At 38.4% G+C, this 18,118-nt stretch overlaps 1 protein-coding gene across 3 annotated transcripts in view; it reads left to right on the forward strand.

The window, feature by feature from the left end:
* The window catches only part of BMPR1B (bone morphogenetic protein receptor type 1B), a 292,740-nt gene extending 277,575 nt beyond the window's left edge, over positions 1-15,165 (forward strand). For all 3 annotated transcript variants that reach the window (XM_033214855.1, XM_033214854.1, XM_033214853.1), the window contains 3 exons: positions 6,627-6,802; positions 9,369-9,499; positions 11,268-15,165. In XM_033214855.1, coding sequence (XP_033070746.1) covers positions 6,627-6,802; positions 9,369-9,499; positions 11,268-11,393 — 433 coding nt within the window. In that variant the 3' untranslated portion in view covers positions 11,394-15,165. The remainder of the gene's footprint in view (positions 1-6,626; positions 6,803-9,368; positions 9,500-11,267) is intronic.
* Positions 15,166-18,118: the final 2,953 nt, after the last annotated feature.

Genomic DNA, 18,118 nt, shown 5'->3' on the forward strand with positions numbered 1-18,118 from the left:
TGCTGCGGAAAACTCCCCTTACTGGTGAACATCTGCCGCAGAGTTCAGTTCCACAAGTCAGTTCCTCAGCTATCTCCAGGATGCCACAGGAAACCCACAGGGATGTGCACAGCCCATTCTTCCGTAGACACTTGAGAATCTTTTATACTTTTGGGAAATCAAAATCATCTTGCTGAGAGAGGATTTAACATCCTGTAGTATATATAATGTGTAGCTGATTTCAGACATCACTTTCAAACCACAAGCAAACCCATGGCCTCCTTCACATGTATTCTCAATTCTCCTTTGTTTCACACATTCTTTAAAGTACAGTTCTTATTTCATAAGAAGCTTTTTCGATTTTTTAAGGTATACAATGTTTGCTTCTCTTTTCTTTCTCCTATTACTTTTTTTTTTTTTTTTTTTTTTTATCTCCCTGTTCCCTCTCTCTCCCTTTCCTCTCTCTGTTTTAGGCATCAACAACATCCAGCAGGAGGACCACCTGCATGTGTCCAAAAGCTCAAAGAGGTAGAGCCACCTTGTTGGAGCTAGCAACTCTGTCCCTGCGCTCGCCTCTCATTGCCACAGCGGGCTGTACTTAGGACTTTCATGAGACTCTTACTTCAGTTTATGGTACAGTGGGGAAGGTGCCCTGTGCTCAGTCAAGCAGTGGGGGCTCTTGTTTTTTTAACATAACACTTTTAGCCAGATTTTCTGGGTTTAGGTTTATAACTAAAAGGCTTAACTAACATGAAAAACATTTAATATATTATGAGACTAAAGAGATACAATATTTTAAAAATAACTTCCCCCTTACTCTTTGCCACCAAAACAAAAATCTTTTGACTGCCCTCATTTAATGCAAGATAATCAAGAGCTTCAGGCATGCACTGTTCCCTGAGTCCACTGGGGTGCTCATGTTTCATTCTCCAACCTGCTCAGGATCCCAGCTGAAGGCTCCACTTTCAGCCTTTCTGCATGCACAGGCAGCCCCATGACTTCCCTCCCACAGTTACACTAACACCTGCAGTACGCACATGCCATACCAGGCAGCAGTGCTGTGCTAAGGGGCATGCCAGGGGCAGTACACCAGGCACAGGCAGGAAGGGAGTACACTGTCAATAATAAAACTGATTAAAATCCTACTTTTATTGTCACCATGTGCCACAATTCTAAACAATGTCAGTGGTTGAAATGTGTCTTCTGGCAGGGTGAGTGGCTCCCATCACCCCCCTGCTTGGTATGTCCTTCCCTGGCACCTTCAGAGGAGAAGAGGAAAATCTTAGTTTTGTGTGTCTTTTAATTTTCTTGTCTCTTTCTCTCTCTCTCTCAAAGTCTTTCCCTTTGCTCCCCTTCCCTACCCTCAAAACCATAGCCTTCAGAACTCTCTTTGTTTATGTCTTCCCTGGGGTAGAAGAGCCACTTGGAGTGTCCACAGACTTATGAAGCCCTTTGTTATCAATGTAGACCTCATACTCCACCACGCTGGCATTTTCTATATCATACCACTGTCATTCAAGTGACTTTGGTCAGAAATATGAACTTGGTTTTCTGGCCTCTTTATATAATCCTAGGTGAGAGCAGCCCTGCATTTTGAGATCCAGATGAATGCAGACATTAACCTAATTCCTACCTGGTACAGTAGGGAACTCAGCATTATTCACTGCTTGTCTGGGAATTCAAAGGAGTTGTTTTCCCCTTTGCATTATCAGTCGATAGCTCCCATATGCGTTGTGCCTTTTCGACATCATATAGTTGCTGGTTCCTGGCTTCCAAAATACGAACAGCTCAGGTTTGAAGATGTTTTTACTGGAGATTGTGATGGAAGGTAGTACATAAAATTTAGTCCACCTGGACATTTTTTTTTTAAACCCCTACAAGGCTTAATATCTTATGACCCTAGGCTAGAAGAACAGAACCCTTCTTCTCCCTCACTGACTTCCCCTTTACCCCCAGGCTCTCATTACTATTAACTTCTTACTCGGAAAATTGTAGACATTTTCGTTTTATCTTGTTCCATCCTCACTGTCCCTAAATGTTTATTGATTTTTTTGAGATGAGGTTTCACTCTTGCCCAGGCTAGGGTACAGTAGTATAATCTTGGCTCACTGCAACCTCTGCCTCCTGGGCTCAAGTGATCCTCCTGCTTCAGCCTCGCAAGTAGCTGGGACTACAGACATGAGCCACCACACCCAGCAAATTTTTGTATTTTTAGTAGAGACGGGGTTTCACCATGTTGCCCAGGCTGGTCGTGAACTCCTGGACTCAAGCAGTCCACCTGCTTTGGCCTTCCAGAATGCTGGGATTACAGGCATGAACCCCCACACCAGGCCTTTTCTTTTCTTTTTTTTTTTTTTTTAAATACTCATTAAAGGATGATTTGAAAACAAAGCAAGCTTTTTTCCTGGAGAGGAATTTATCTGACATCTCTTAATTTACTTTATTTTCCTCAAATTGTATATTCATTTCTTTCTAATTCTACTTAAGTCTGAATCTCTTTAGTACTCACATTAACAGGAACAAAAACCATGTTGGATCTAGTGGGAGTATTAATTATTGAAGTATAAAAGGGCAAAATTGTCTACTCTTATAATTCTCTGAACCCTACTCTTTAATAATGACCCCTTTGTGCAAATATTTCCAGTTCTTCTCCATGGGAAAGAAGAGACAGAGCATTTCTTCTGTAGTGAATGCAACACTCTTGTTTTTAATGGGATATTTTCAGTTCTCTTTCGTAGCAACTCATTTTCTCTGTAATTTTGTCCAGTTTATTTATATCACTTTTGTTCTTCCCGTCCTTATGCCTATAACCTATCCTATATTCCTTGAAATGTACATTTTTCTAGTTCTGGATCCTGCTGGGTTCTTTTAACTTATACTATACTTAGAAATATATTACATATACTTATATTTGTGATATATTATAAACATACACAAAAGTATAAAAATGAGACACCCACGTAATAATTTAATATGAACAGATGTTAACAATTTACCTTGTTTTTCTCTGGTTTTTCTTTTTAAAAGAAATAAAATGTTGAAGATAGCCCCACTGCAGTCCTGTTCCTTTTTCGTTTCCTTCTATACTTCCCAGAAGTAACCAGTATCCTATTTATGTCTCCTCTGTATGATTTTATAATCTGACTTCATATGTATGTAGCTACTGCAGTACATAGGATTATTGTGTGGGGTTGGAGTTATTGTCTCTGAGTCTACAACCCTTGTGCAGTATCTATCTTTGCTTGTCAACCTTGTTTCTCCCCTCCATAGCCCTCCGTGGACAAAGAGACTAGAGGAAGCTAGTGCAGAAGGCACCCTGCCCTTTTCTGCCTCCTTCTTTCTCCTAGAACCTTCTGTCTGTTGTACTGTGTCTGTTTTCATGTGTACCACACCATCTGACTCTACTTCCACCCTCTTTTTCTTCCTTTATTCTTGATACCCCAGTGTTAAATCACATTTATTTCTATTTTTGGCTTTAGGATTAACACAAGCTCGATTTTTCTCTGCCATTATTTGGGAACAGGTAAAATGATGTTACTGACAATCCAAGAAAGAAATGTAATCTAATGACTTTCAATTATAGAAACATGCCTGAGGGAAGAAGGGGCAGAGCCAAATGTCTTGGAGGATCTGACGCTTTACAGTATCAGATATGAATTACCTGTAATTCTCATGTTTGTTGTTTAAGTGTGGTGCTAAAGGCACTTGCCAATAGGTTAATAGTGATCTTTCACAGAATTAGTTTGCTCAACGAAATTCTATTTAACTTCTAGAAATTGGTAAGATCTCATTTTATGGCCCATACAGACCAGAGATTTTTATATTTCCGTTTAAATTATCCATAGCAAAGTTTAGTGTAACCAACCTTTTCCTTCTTTCATTTAAAGTACAATTTTCTGTCATGTGCAAGACACACTACAGATGGAGAGGGATTGGGGCTATGCTCTTTGGGTATGTACCAAATGGCTATGACTGTGACAAGTATTTGGGGCTCAAAGGAGTTGATAGTCTAAAGTTGGAAAACAGATTACTTACTCAAATATTACTAAGGAGAATATTTATTCAGCTACTACTAGGGCAAACATCTAGGGTGGGAGTGGAAGATGAGGAGAGAGAGGGCTTTTTGCTGAACGTGCATATATACATATGTACATGCATGTATTTAAGGAACTATGTAAGGGACTGATTTTTGGCATTTGGTGGACATTCAAAATCCTTGAGTGTATGTTTTTGTAGTGTTTTAGAAAAAGAATTTAGAGATGAACTATGTACAGTCCAGCTGTCACAAATTTTAATTCTATTATTAGGTCACAGTTACCTGTCATTTTTCCAGGAGATATCTCTACATCACACATTTCATTATCTTTCCCTGACCTCCCAAATCCAAATAAACATTAAGGAGCTAAGAGTAAGAACGGAATGAAGTTGCCTAAAATCTTTATCAGCTGTGGTCAGATTACACCTTTGGCCTTTCTAAATGCACTTCTGTGTGGATTGTCTTCAGAGTCTTCTTGATTCCCTTTCCTAGTCTGTGTTCTGGAATATAATTTAGGTCTTTAACCATCTTCTTTTCACCTGCAAACCCCCATGTTTTTTTTCTCTGCATGGGACCTAGGACTTCTTACCTGGGGCCACCACTATCTTCCTCATGATTAAAAATTAAAATTAGAACATGCTGGCAATACATTAGTGAAATCCCTACTCTCCTCCCGTGAGAGGTGTCAGCAGGTGGAGTAGGAGGAGAGAGTGCTTTATAAATGGAAGTGGAGCTTTTGTAGCATCTATTCAGTCTGACATGTTTCCAGTTTACCATTAAGTCTCTTCTCAGCATACTTTCCTCTTCTGTCATTTATCATTTACACGTACAAATGACAATTTTCTATTGTACCAGTATATAAGTGCTGAGAATTAAAATTTTAATTTCTTTTTCCAGTTTTAGAAAAGAGCCCAGAACACTGGGACCTATGTTTGCATATGGTAAGGAATGCCAGCTGTTTTGTTTTTTAATTGCACTTTAATTTTTTTTTTTTAACATCTTAACTTTTATTTAGGAAAACAAGCTAGTTATTATTGCACCTAGAAAACCATGAGGGGGCTAATGAGTACACTGATGACTCATTCTGTTGAAATAATTTTAGGTTAATAATTTTAGCTGGAAGTGAATTTAAAAGGTTCTAAAATGAAGCTTTACATTTTATATTTTAGTAAATACAAATTTTGAGATATGATTTTGAGATACATTTAGTAAATGCAAAAATTTTGAGAGTGACACTTAAAATGTTCTCAAATGACAAAAAATGACACCACATATTTCATGTTGTGGAAGTGGTCAAGGTAATGAGAGCAAACCCAGAGGTTTTTGATTTTTTGTTTTTTCCTAAAGCCACTAGTGTTTTGGTATTGACTATCTATGACAGCAAGATAAGTGTGATATTCAATAAACGAATCTATTTTCCAGGCTGAGGAGAAATAACATGTAAATGCTTGAGAGTCAATAGAGTGTAATGAAAAAAAAAAAATTCTTGGGAGTCAGGAGGTAGAAAGTTTTATCCAAGATTTTCCACAGAGTTCAGCTTAATAATGAGTTTCTGTACCTTTTCTGTTTTGTAGTATACCTTATTTGGTTATAGTCTGTTCATCTGTTATACCTAGGGTTTGTTACTTTTCTACTTAGTTCCTTTCTGATGAGGTATAGTACTTAAGTGTCTAATATGTGCCTAGTACTGTGTTGGTAGGGCTTGTACATAATCATCAGCCTAGTCATTCAGCACCCTTAGAACAGGGGCTGGAACTGTGGCTCCAGCTCACCGTACTGAGGCCATGGTTCCCAAGTGCCAGTATGCAGGTTGTTGTCCCTCCGTCATTAATCTTTTCCCAGTCTATGGGAAGGAATAGTAAATGGGCCATGTTGTAAAATTTTCAGAAAGTTAAAGATGTCATATTCCATTATTGTTTTGTTCCTTTTTAAAAAAGTTAAATGCTATTTGGTTCATAAAACAATAGTGATAGTAGAAAGCCTTTTTACATGTCCCACCTTGCCAGAGTAAAACAATAGCATGTCTTTGTTGGTTCTCTCCTTCCCCATTTTTAAACTTGTTTGTAGCTCTAAGAGCTTTACAACAGCTGGGTCATGTGTGCATACCCATTTTAAGAGTAAGTTTACATAGGAGGGCAAGGAAGAGGGTTTTTTTTAGACATTTAATATATATTTAGCACTTGTTTAGGGTATAAATTTGATCTATTGATAATGCACTTTTAAATGCTGCAGCTTCATTCTGACTGAGTTTCATCTTCATTTTTTTTTTTTTTTCCTAACTTTTTTAAAGAGATGGCATCTCACTATGTTTCCCAGTCAGGCCTTGAGCCTCTAGACTCAAGCTATTCTCCCACCTCAGCCTCCAGAATAGCTGGGACTAAGGTGTGCACCACAGTACCAGCTTGCCTTTCATTGGGTTTTAACCTGTAAATATTTAATATAGCTTTTGGCAAGAAATATTCCTTAAGAAATTGTTTTTATTCCCTGGAAAGTTTTTTGGTTTTTTTTCCCGCCTTTCACTAACTAAAGCCGTTGTTTAAGAATCACCTTGATTCATTTTTGTTGGTCCTCTTCAGTGCTGTAATAATGCTTTGCTTTACTTTTTCCTTAGTGATACAAATGAAGTTGACATACCACCTAACACTCGAGTTGGCACCAAACGCTATATGCCTCCAGAAGTGTTGGACGAGAGCTTGAACAGAAATCACTTCCAGTCTTACATCATGGCTGACATGTATAGTTTTGGCCTCATCCTTTGGGAGGTTGCTAGGAGATGTGTGTCAGGAGGTAAGAAGCAGTGCTGTCTTTGAAAAGCTACTGTCGGAGCTACTACAAATCCTTTCTTGCTGATCAGAAATCCAAGTTATCATACTGCCTGTAAGATCTGGTTTTATTTTCCCCTTTATTTCTGTTGATGCAGTCATAATGCTTCCAGGAAATTATATTCGACATCCTAGAATAATCTTTGACTGCTTCCTTCCTTCACCTGCCACTAGACACACTGTCAGCTTCCCCTGCCTTTTCAAGCATCACTGTTTTCTGCTCTGTGTATTGTCTAATTTCTCTCTTGGGTTCTTCCTCCAGCAGTGGCTCCATCAAATCAAACCCCCTTTTCTGTCCCTGCCAGTTTATTCTCACCTAGCTGCTGGGTCCCATCCGCAGCTCCATTTCCTGGGATTTCCTCTGCAGAGGTGACAGTAGGACATAAATGTGGGGAGGGACACCCACTTCTTACCTTCTCTATTTATTTTTTATAAAACTTCCTCATGAACAATTTGAAAACATCAATTTTTTATCAAAAGGAAATTAAAGTATCAGAGTATTGTTATTTTTTATAATATTGTTTTTTCTACAAACATGAGGATTCCCTAGTAAAACCACTTATAATAAACAAGAAGACATTTAAATATTCAGAAGTATTATTGCTTGTACTATTTTGATTGCCGCACAATCTGTCTTCGAGCAAATTCTGACACCTTTTAGGCAAGGAGCTTAATCTTCGGCTTTTCTGTATCAAATACTCTATGTTATTCCATGGTTGTGCTCATTAAAAAGCCTTGATGCTGCTGATGTTCCTCATAATGGCCAATCTAAATCCATCTTCATGAAAACACGAGCTTGCTGAAGATTCTGAAAGTGCAGCATGCACTTAACTAGTACTGAGATTTGTTCTTGTTCCTGCTATTTACCTGTGATGCCTTGGATAGGTTATAAACGTTTCTTTGTTTCAGAGTTCTCCTCTTAAGGATGAAGTGAATTATTGTATCCCCTTCTTTGGTTGTATGGTTTCAATGAATGTAAAGGTAATGAGAACTGCCTGGCACATAATTAGCACTCAATACATGTTAGCTATTATTACTATTAAAAATTTTCATTTTGTTTGGTAGAGCCATACTATCTTTAGGTTCATATTTAAATACAAAGAAGAACCAATTTATCAACCTGCATTCACACTTTGATAGAAAGATCATCTTCAGTGGCACAATGCCTTCTAATAATCACTTTGGAAATTCTGAACCTGTTGTAAGAAATTTGAAATAGAACACATTCTCTCTGAAGTGAGAGAACTGTTTTGTCCAAAAGGAAAGTTAATGCAGGAAATTTTCTCTAACCAGATATTGAATAAATTTCTCATTCTAAATGTAAAGAAGAAGTAACCAAGAAATTAACAGATTGTCTATGCCTTGATTTCATGCATTATAAAGAATAGATAAGCCTCACGTTTGCAATCCCAGCATTTTGGGAGGCCGAGTGGGGAGGATCGCTGGAAGCCAGGAGTTAAGGACTAGCCTGTGCAATAGGTTGGGACCCAATCTGTATTTAAAAAGAAAAAAAAATCAAGTAGACGAACCTTTTAAAAAATAACATGCTTATATTTAATTAAGATAGCTTTGTGGAAGTTAAAGGCGTAGAGAACAAGATTGTTTTTCTAATTATGTTTTCTTGAACATCTAAAACAAACAGGGCTACAAGAAGCCTATATTTGAAAGCCTGTGGGCCAAATACAGGAGAAACTATTCTCAGCTTAAAAACAAGGTAGCTTTATATAAATAGACTGTTCAGAGCCGCAGCCTCTACTGTAATTATTATGAGGAATCTGAGAAGGTGAAAAAGAAGATACTAGAAGCCCGCATTTTTAAAGGAGAAGAGGAAAAAGGCAGAAATTAAATACTAGAAACGATAAAATGAAACAGAGTTTAGTGTACATTTTTATGAAGATGCTGTAGATTTGTATTTCTTAACTCTTAATAATACATACTTTTTCTAATAGTAATGTATTCCTTATTGAAAATTTGGATAAATATAGAAAAAAAGCAGATAATTAAATTCATAGTTAATATTTTTGGGTGTCTATAATTTTCTAAATTTTAATGGGCAAAACCACATTCCTCCAATTAAGCAGAAAAAATGTAAATCTGACCCTTCGTTCAAGTAGGATACACTTCCAAATTATGATGTTCATAGTTTCATACTATAGTAATAGAAATAGTCACATATTATGTAGTATGAGTTCAGGATATGTCTTGAAAATTTGCATTGAGATTTAATATAGATTTGTCTTTTAATTTGTTCTTTATAAAATTGGAAATAAATTTAAGATGCTTGTTTTACTTAGCTTTTGGAAATTAGGAAAGAAAGTCTTGAAAACCTATAATAATATTTTTCATTGGGCTTTGTATTCATTTTTTCTAAATTAGATTAAGCACCCTTTGGGTAAATATTTTTCAAGGTTTATTTTGCTATTTTTCTGCCTGAACTTGTCTGTAATACTGATAGCACTTTTCCTTTGAGAGCTGTATTAGACTTTTATTTCTACTTCACAGAAAATAATAACAATAACAACACATTTTAGGTATAGTGGAAGAATACCAGCTTCCTTATCATGACCTAGTGCCCAGTGACCCCTCCTACGAGGACATGAGAGAGATTGTGTGCATCAAGAAGTTACGCCCCTCATTCCCAAACCGATGGAGCAGTGATGAGGTAAGGCTCAACTGAGGTAACCATGTGGCTGTGACTGACTTCTAAATAGACTTCTGTTTTAGCCAGAATTCCACGTATTCATTGTAGGAATTCTTTGTTTTAATGGTGATGGTGATGGCACCTTTTTGCAGAAATTTATATGAAGATAAGTGTAGTTTATTAAATTACTTGTTCTACTTTTCCAATTTTATTTTGCTACTTCCAGAATATATTGAGTGGGCTGCATAACAAATAACACTATTTTCTTTATTTATAATGTCTTGACATTTGCATAAAACCTATTATTTCTCTCTGTGTGTTTTTAAAGCATTATGATTTTTCTCTGTAATAAACCCATGTACAGAGTTCTCCCATTTTGATTAGAGAAAAAAGTGAGCATGTTAAAGTGATACAAGTTGACCTAGTTAAGATGCCTGACTGTGCTGGGTGTCTTTGTTAATAAGGATGAGGAGATATGATTTGAACAAATCCACCTTCCGCTTGGCTCTAAGGATGTAGTGGTGAAACCTACATAGGTCTGGAAAGGAGCTGCTAGGAAGGAGGAAATGAGTCTTGCCTTTCCTGACTCCTCCTCCTGTTCCACATTCCTCTCCTTCCACCCTCCCAGCCTTCAAACTCGCTGTGTTCTAGAGTTCTCTGGCGGACTGGAATATTCAAGATGAGTTTGAAGCACCACTGGAAAAAAAAAAAAAAAAAAAAAAACAGGCTCTTATCAAACATCTACCAAAGCACTGCAAAGGCGGGACAGAGCACTATTTCTTAAGTGTAAAAGCCATTTAAAAGTAATCTCTGGGCTGAGCACGGTGACTCACATCTGTAATCCCAGCACTTTCGCAGGCCGAGTCGGGTGGATCCCTTGAGTCCAGAAGTTCAAGACCAGCCTGGGCAATGTAACGAAAACCCATCTCTATTAAAAAATGCAAACAATAGCCTAGTGTTGTGGTTCACGCCTGTATTCCCACCTACTCGGGAGATTGATGCACAAGAATTGCTTGAACCCAGAAGGCGGAGGTTGCAGTGAGCCAGGATCATGCTACTGCACTCGACAGACCAAGACCCTGTCTCAAAACAAACAAACAGCAACAACAACAACAAAAACACCTTTGGCTCATTGGTTTTGTGTCTGGTTACTAAAATGCTATATAATAATATATGTTTTTCAGCAAGCTGTACAGAAAGCTTTATGAGATGCTGGAGCTCTGTTATTGTCGGCTTTTGGTGTTACTTGAAATCTCTTCACTGAGGATTTCTTATGAAGCGAAATTGTACTTTTCAATAGGAAGACCAATAATTGATGTACCACAGGAGAAAGTTTTAGTGATGCTGTGCACAGGTCATTAATCTTGTTAAATGGTGCAGTGTGATGCTATTACTGGAGCAGACAGCTATGATTTAGGAATAACTGTGTTTGCATAGTATGGAATTAGATAAAAGATTTAAACTTATCAAGTGTTGTAAACAATCTGGGAGTACTGAGTGGAATACAAACTCCCTGGGTATGTTTATGTTTGCTTAACACTAACTTCAAAGACACCCTTCGACAGTCAGCAGAACCACCTGCTTGCTTCTGTCACAAAGAAGACATGAACATCTATTTTAGTCATATATAATTTTGCATGAAAAAAATCTACAGAATTTTATTCCTACATGGTATTAAGGGTACCTTTTAAAAATATATTCAAACTTAATGAACAAAAACTAAAAAGCTACATTGTATCAGGTGCCGGCATTGCAGATGATACATTTTTCTAACATTTCTCTTCCTCAGTGTCTAAGGCAGATGGGGAAACTCATGACAGAATGCTGGGCTCACAATCCTGCATCAAGGCTGACAGCCCTGCGTGTTAAGAAAACACTTGCCAAAATGTCAGAGTCCCAGGACATTAAACTCTGACATGACAGGAAAAGTAAGCATCTCTGCAGAAAGCCAACAGGTACTCTTCTGTTTGTGGGCAGAGCAAAAGACGTCAAATAAGCATCCACAGTACAAGCCTTGAACATCGTCCTGCTTCCCAGTGGGTTCAGACCTTACCTCTCAGGGAGTGACCTGGACAAAGACAGAGAAGCTCCCAGAAGCAGAGATTGATCTGTATCTGTTTGTAGGAGGGAGAAACCGCTTGGGTAACTTGTTCAAGATATGATGCATGTTGCTTTCTGAGAAAGCCCTGTATTTTGGGATTGCCTTTTTTTTTTTTTAAGATGCTTTCGTTTTGCCAAAATAAAACAGATAATGTGGATGGTTTAAGGGTTATAGAATTACAGTTTAAATAATAACAACAAAAGTTCTTCCCAGGAGCTCTGCTGGAAGGTAAATTAAAATACATGTTTTTCCATTGGTAAAATATTGTTGTACTCTGTGAACCGAAAGACAGTCTCAGTTGGAGGACATAGAACAGAATTCATCTTAAACATACTCCCCACCCCACCTTAGCCTCCTCAGACCACTTTGGCCTTCCCTGCATTTGGGGCCGCTATGGTAATGTGAATGCACTGGGTACAACACCACCTGTCTAGGGCCACATTTGGAATTCCTGCAGGTGGCCTTTTGCAGCTTCAGGCAATATGGAACAAATGAAGGTTTATGTGACTCTAATAGAAGTAATTGTTGATAGGTGTTCTTCAGAACCACTTCTGTTTCTGATTGTGTTAGGCATCTCTGTCATGGCAAAGTCCTTTTCATTAAACACAAAGAAAGCTTTTGTTTTGTTTTTTTTTTAATGTGCAGAGGATTGACCTGTACATGCTTTTGATCTCTCAATCAAAGGATCAATATTAAATAAAATTGTCATGAGCTGTGTTGAAGACAGGGTGCTTTAAAATAGAGGTAATTTGCTCTTGTGTTATAAAAGGAATATGTCAACAAAGATAGGGAACGAGGGAGAGTGATGGTGCAGATGGCTTGTATCTTATATATGCAAAGGAGCCAATCTCAGAAGCACAAAGAAAAAAGTGTGCATACCTTATTTTGTGTAGATAAAGATGATGTCTTTTTGTTGTCTGTCCATTTTGTATGTGTCTGAAATAAGGAATAGAGAGGAAACATCCATCAGGCTAATTTAACTACATTTTATTTTAAAAATAGGGAAACATAACCTCTAGATGGGACAGCAGAGGAGAGTTAGTGGAGGCCACACAATATTATGGGCTGCTGTGTTTTATTGTTCTAAAATCAGTATGGATGGAACATGTATACCTTAAGTGATCATTTCACATCTTAGGAATGCCTACTCATTTTATTTTATTCTAGTGATGTTCAATTCACTATTTAATTTATTTTATTTTCTCTTCTGTGGCACTTATACAAAATATCTCTTCACCTACTTAGTTCTACAGGGTTTTAACTTTGGAACAACATGAATAAAATCATCGAGAAGGCAAATATTCTTTAGCAACATGAATATAATAAAGTTTAAAGTTGTATGCTTTAATCACATACATTTCCTTTCTGTGGTTTTCTTTTGCTTCTTAGAAATTCTGTAGTGGTTAGTGGTAGTAAAGAATTTTAAAGTACTTTCCCCTTGCCTTTTTTTTTTTTTTTTTTTTTTTAAAGACATTTCTCCCAGAATACTCCAGGGGGCAGTGTTTTATAACACATTTTCCCCACTGGGTGATTGAAGGATGGAGGATTTTTGAAAATCTGAAAGCTACGTGAAACATGAGAAAACATTTTCCTCACTTCTGAAGTCGGTTTGCAGCTGGTAACTTGTTCATCCAGAAAACGTTCTAAAGCAATGATAGTTTGTGAGCTGTGCTTACAGTTTGGGAGAATCATGAGGATTCTTTCTATATTTTTCATTTACTTCCCAGTGCTTCATAGCCGCATTTTGTTTATAACTAAGACAGAAGAATTTTATAATCCTTGAATTTGAAAAAAAAAAAAAAATTGTGTTTTCACAGAGTGAAAACAGTTGGTTCCAAGTAGAACTGTAATCAGAATGCTGCTTTTATTGATATTAAAAATAACCTCAATAATAATGTAAAGGTTCCTTTCTCTTGTGTCAGTTATATTCTTAGGGATAGCCTAGAAGGAATATATGGTTAGAACTAAGCGTGACTAATAATCTGAGCCTTGGAGAGAAACTTCATTGCCTCTAAACAGATCATCTACAAAACAACAGGTAAACATTCATGCCAGTTAAGTGATACATGTTTTTGTTTCTTGGATTTTTCCTAAATTTAAGTGAGGTTGGGCTTACCTTGTAGATAAAATTACGTTTTCTTTTTGGTAAATTCTTGAACGTGGATAACTTCAAATCAGAATATTTTGTGAGGAGGTGATGATTTGAAATTAAGCTAGATTTCTAGGGAGGTGTTGGTTCCAATGAAGGATAGGAGGAAATTAAAATAGTCTTCAAACTTCTTCCTTGCTATATTTGGTTGCTTTGGAAAAGGTTGGTAGCTTATTTTCTAATCCTCAATCTCATTTATTCACTATTAATATTTTAAAAACATTCCTGAGATACTTAAAAAGACCCACTTAGCGATTATAGTCGCTCAATGAAACAATTTATTTATGCATAGATTTTTCTCTGTGTGTTACCAAAATCCACCTTACTTAGATAACACTAAATTGTTCTTAAAGACTGTCTACTCATTTCCCAATAATCCTTTATGATTTCAAAATTTCTAGCGGCTCAGAAGTGAATTTTATTTTATTTGTCTTTCACTTGAATAAATGAGAACCCAGAAATTAATAATGTCATTTGTTGCTTACTGTCAGGATATTTCAAAGACTAAGAGTTTCTTCTAATCCCTCCCTCTCAAAGGAATCCTAAATTATTAGTTGTTAGATAAGTTTTGTATGCTAAGATATTCAGGTTTATAGTTTATGTATGTGTATATATATATAAATATATATGTATATATAAATATTATGTTCAGTTTGGAGTCTGGCACAACTCCATTATGTGGATTAGAGAGTAAGATATTATGGATGATAAAGTACTAAATGAAACATAATATTTATTTATAAAAGTATGTAGATTGTTAAATCACAAAAAGAGTGCTATGAACATTATGTATGAGGAAACAGGCCTTTGACCTCCTGGAAAGCACTGCTCAAAAGTCATTAATGACTATTTTTGAATTCCCCAAACAGAAAGCTTCTTAGAAAACATGCTGAGATTTTATTTACAGGGAATTCTTTGACACATTTCAATTGGTGTGTAGTCAAGTATAGCAAGTACTTAATAATGACTGAATTTCATGTTCTTAGAGTCATGCATATTCATTAGAAGTTTTATGTTGTTGGTCTAATCTGATTCTTCTTTGTTTGTGGGTGGAACGGCACTGAGAGAAATATAGTTTTTTAAACTTGAACATGTTTAGTAGTTTAATTGCCTTAGAAAACTCAGACACATAGTGGAAATGAAAGAAATGACATCAGAAGTGACTTAATTTAGCAATTATAATTCCTCTTGTAAAACAAAACAGAAAAAATGCCATATTTTTTAGAGAAAAGTTGGCAATATAGGGGTTTCATTGTCCATTTCACAAGAAGACTCATTTGTTCTTTTGGGGGAACCAGTGCCTTACAGATTTTGTATATATTGTAATTATTCAGGACTAGGGAACAAACAATTGCATTGTACTTGTTACAGATTGTATATGGCTTTGTTTTAACATTCCCCTAAATAAAATGACTTCATTCTCCCGTTGGAAAAAAACATGACTGTTATGTTATAGTTGTGCTTGCTTATTTATTTATTTATTGTCTTTGAAAATATCACATTGTAACAGGTAGGAAGGCACAATGAAGGAGGCAGATGCAGGTAAGTTTTTCACATTTCATGACAGGAGGACAAGAGAAACGGTCTGATGGCTTCTACTTTCTTTGTGAAGGAAACAGTCATCTGTTGAGAGTGAGGGGAAAGGCAGGGAAGTCAGTGGTTTGAGAGAAGTGAAGAAAGTTTAAAATTGCACTGGAAAATTACAGCTTGCTGGGGAAAGAGCCAGATGGTTATGGGCAACTCTGAGGGCCAGGTTAGGCTTCATGAAGCTAACTGTGGCACAGCGGCCAAGCGTAGACTCGGGACTGCCAGGCAGCCTACTGGTGTGAATCCAGCTTCCCTCACTCCCTCAGTTGTGTGACTGGGCACGTGTAGACCTCTCAAAGACTCAGTTTCTTCCCCTTGAAGATGAGAATGTTGTTAATATCCACTATCTGGAGTTGTTCTGAAGATGAAATGATGTAATCCATGTACCAAGCATGTGGTGAGTGCTCAGCTATAGTATTCACAGAAATTCATAGTGCTACTTTTCTTGTGATTTATGATTTTATCTGTCAGCAACCCAAATACGGGTATAGAGACAGCAGTGATAGGATTCATTCAGGGTACAGTTTTGTCATGCAAATGCAGCAACAGGTCATGGAAAGTAAGAATTATTACTATTAAGGGGCTGATGGGCCAGAGGAGGTAAGGAATTAATTAGAGGAGCTAACAGACCCCCCCCCCCCCCCGCAAAAAACAAAAACAACCCAGGTCCCAGGACAGGGAATCCTGACGGGGTGGAGGTGTTATCTCCACAGTTACTGAACTGAGGGAGGGACTGCAGTCAGATTTCGAAGGGAGAACAGCTGAGGGTGTGATCACAGGAGTGGGTGAATCCAGTTTGTGGGCAACGTTGGTGATGAAAGAGGAACCCAAAACCTGGCCTTTAGATTTGTTGTCTTTGTAGATTTTGAAGGTGGCAGCCTTGGGAGAGGAAGGTTGTGAGGCAAAATTCTCCAGTGCCACAGAATGAGGAGGGGCGTAGTCAGTGAGAGGCAGAGAGGGGCTGGCCAGCTGAGCCAGGAGGCCTGACTTGCCAAGCATTGGGTTTTAATGCAATGATCTGGAATCAGCCCTGTGTGAGAAAGACCTCACCCGCCTCCCAGCTGTGGAGTATTTGAAGTGTGGAAGGATGAGGCTATTGCTGCTGCCCCTGAATTGTCACCTCTGCAAAAGGGGAGGGAACATGTTAGGGCTGTTGTTGCAAGCATTGTGGACCCTGGAGGGCAGAGTGAGAAGTTTAGTTTTGAGGGGATCCATTGGAGATTAGATCAGGACCAGGGAAGCCCAAAATCATCTGGGGAGTGGAGAGTGCAGGAAGGTTTGCATCTGACACAGAGGGAATGAAGAGTTTGGGTGAGATTGGCAGTGGTTAGCCAGCTGCACTTATGTCTAAAGAGTGCATCCTGGCACTGGGATTCAGACTGATGTGCTTAAATTCCACCATTTTCCACTTTTTTCATTCTTTGGAAGTACATAATCTGAGCTCAGTCTTCCCACCTGTAAATTCCCACCTCTTCAGGCTCTTGTGAGGAACCAGTAAGATGAGTGTCTGAAATACGTGAGGGTCCATGCCAGGTACATCATAGGTGCTCACAAATACTGCTCCTTCTCCTTTCTTCTTTCTCTTTCTTTCTTTCTTTCTTTCTTTCTTTGTTTCTTTTTTTTCTTTCTTTCTTTCTTTCTTTCCTTTCCTTCCTTTCTCCCTTTCCTTCCTTTCTTTCTTTTCTTTCCTTTCTCTTTCTTCTTTCTTTCTTTCTTTCTTTCTTTCTTTTCTTTCCTTTCTCTTTCTTCTCTCCCTCCCCTCCCCTCCCCTCCCCTTCCCCTCCCCTCCCCCTCCCCTCCCCTCCCCTCCCCCCTCCCCTCCCCCTCCCCTCCCCCCTCCCCTCCCCTCCCCTTCCCTTCCCTTCCCTTCCTTCGGCTCTTCTCCCTTCCCCTCCCCTCCCCTCCCTCTCTCCCCTTCTTTCTTTCTTTCTTCTTTTTCATTCTTTCTTTTCTTTCTTTCTTCTTTTTCATTCTTTCTTTCTTTCTTTCTTTCTTTCTTTCCTTTCCTTCCTTTCTCCCTTTCCTTCCTTTCTTTCTTTCTTCTTTCTTTCTTTCTTCTTTCTTTCTTTCTTTCTTCTTTCTTTCTTTCTTTCTTTCTTTTCTTTCCTTTCCTTCCTTTCTCCCTTTCCTTTCCTTTTCTTCCTCTCTCTTTTCTTTCTTTCTTTCTTCTTTCTTTCCTTTCTCTTTCTTCTCTCCCTCCCCTCCCCTCCCCCTCCCCTCCCCTTCCCCTCCCCTCCCCTCCCCTCCCCCCTCCCCTCCCCTTCCCCTCCCCCCTCCCCTCCCCCCTCCCCTCCCCTTCCCTTCCCTTCCCTTCCTTCGGCTCTTCTCCCTTCCCCTCCCCTCCCCTCCCTCTCTCCCCTTCTTTCTTTCTTTCTTCTTTTTCATTCTTTCTTTTCTTTCTTTCTTTCTTTCTTTTTTTTTTTTTGACAAGGCCTCACTCTGTCTTGCCCAGGCTGGAGTGCAGTGGCATGATCATAGCACACTGCAGTCTCGATCTCCTGGGCTCATGTGACTTTCCCATCTCAGCCTCCCAAGTAGCTGGGACTACAGGCATGCACCACCATGGCTGACTAATTTTATGTTTAGTAGAGACGAGGCCTTGCTATGTTTCCTAGGCTGGTCCCAAACTCCAGGACTCAAGTGATCTCCCCATCTTAGCCTTCCAAAGTCCTGGGATTACAGGCGTGAGCCACTGTGCCCGGCCAGTGCTGCTTTTTCTTCCTGCCATTAGTTTAGCAGGATCTACAATAAGCAACATTTAAAACCAGCTGAGATTTGCTATTGGTACATCTCTCCCACCTTC

This window comes from Trachypithecus francoisi, unplaced genomic scaffold (assembly GCF_009764315.1).
Source record: "Trachypithecus francoisi isolate TF-2019V2 unplaced genomic scaffold, Tfra_2.0 Lachesis_group1, whole genome shotgun sequence".
Taxonomy (NCBI): Eukaryota; Metazoa; Chordata; class Mammalia; order Primates; family Cercopithecidae; genus Trachypithecus; species Trachypithecus francoisi.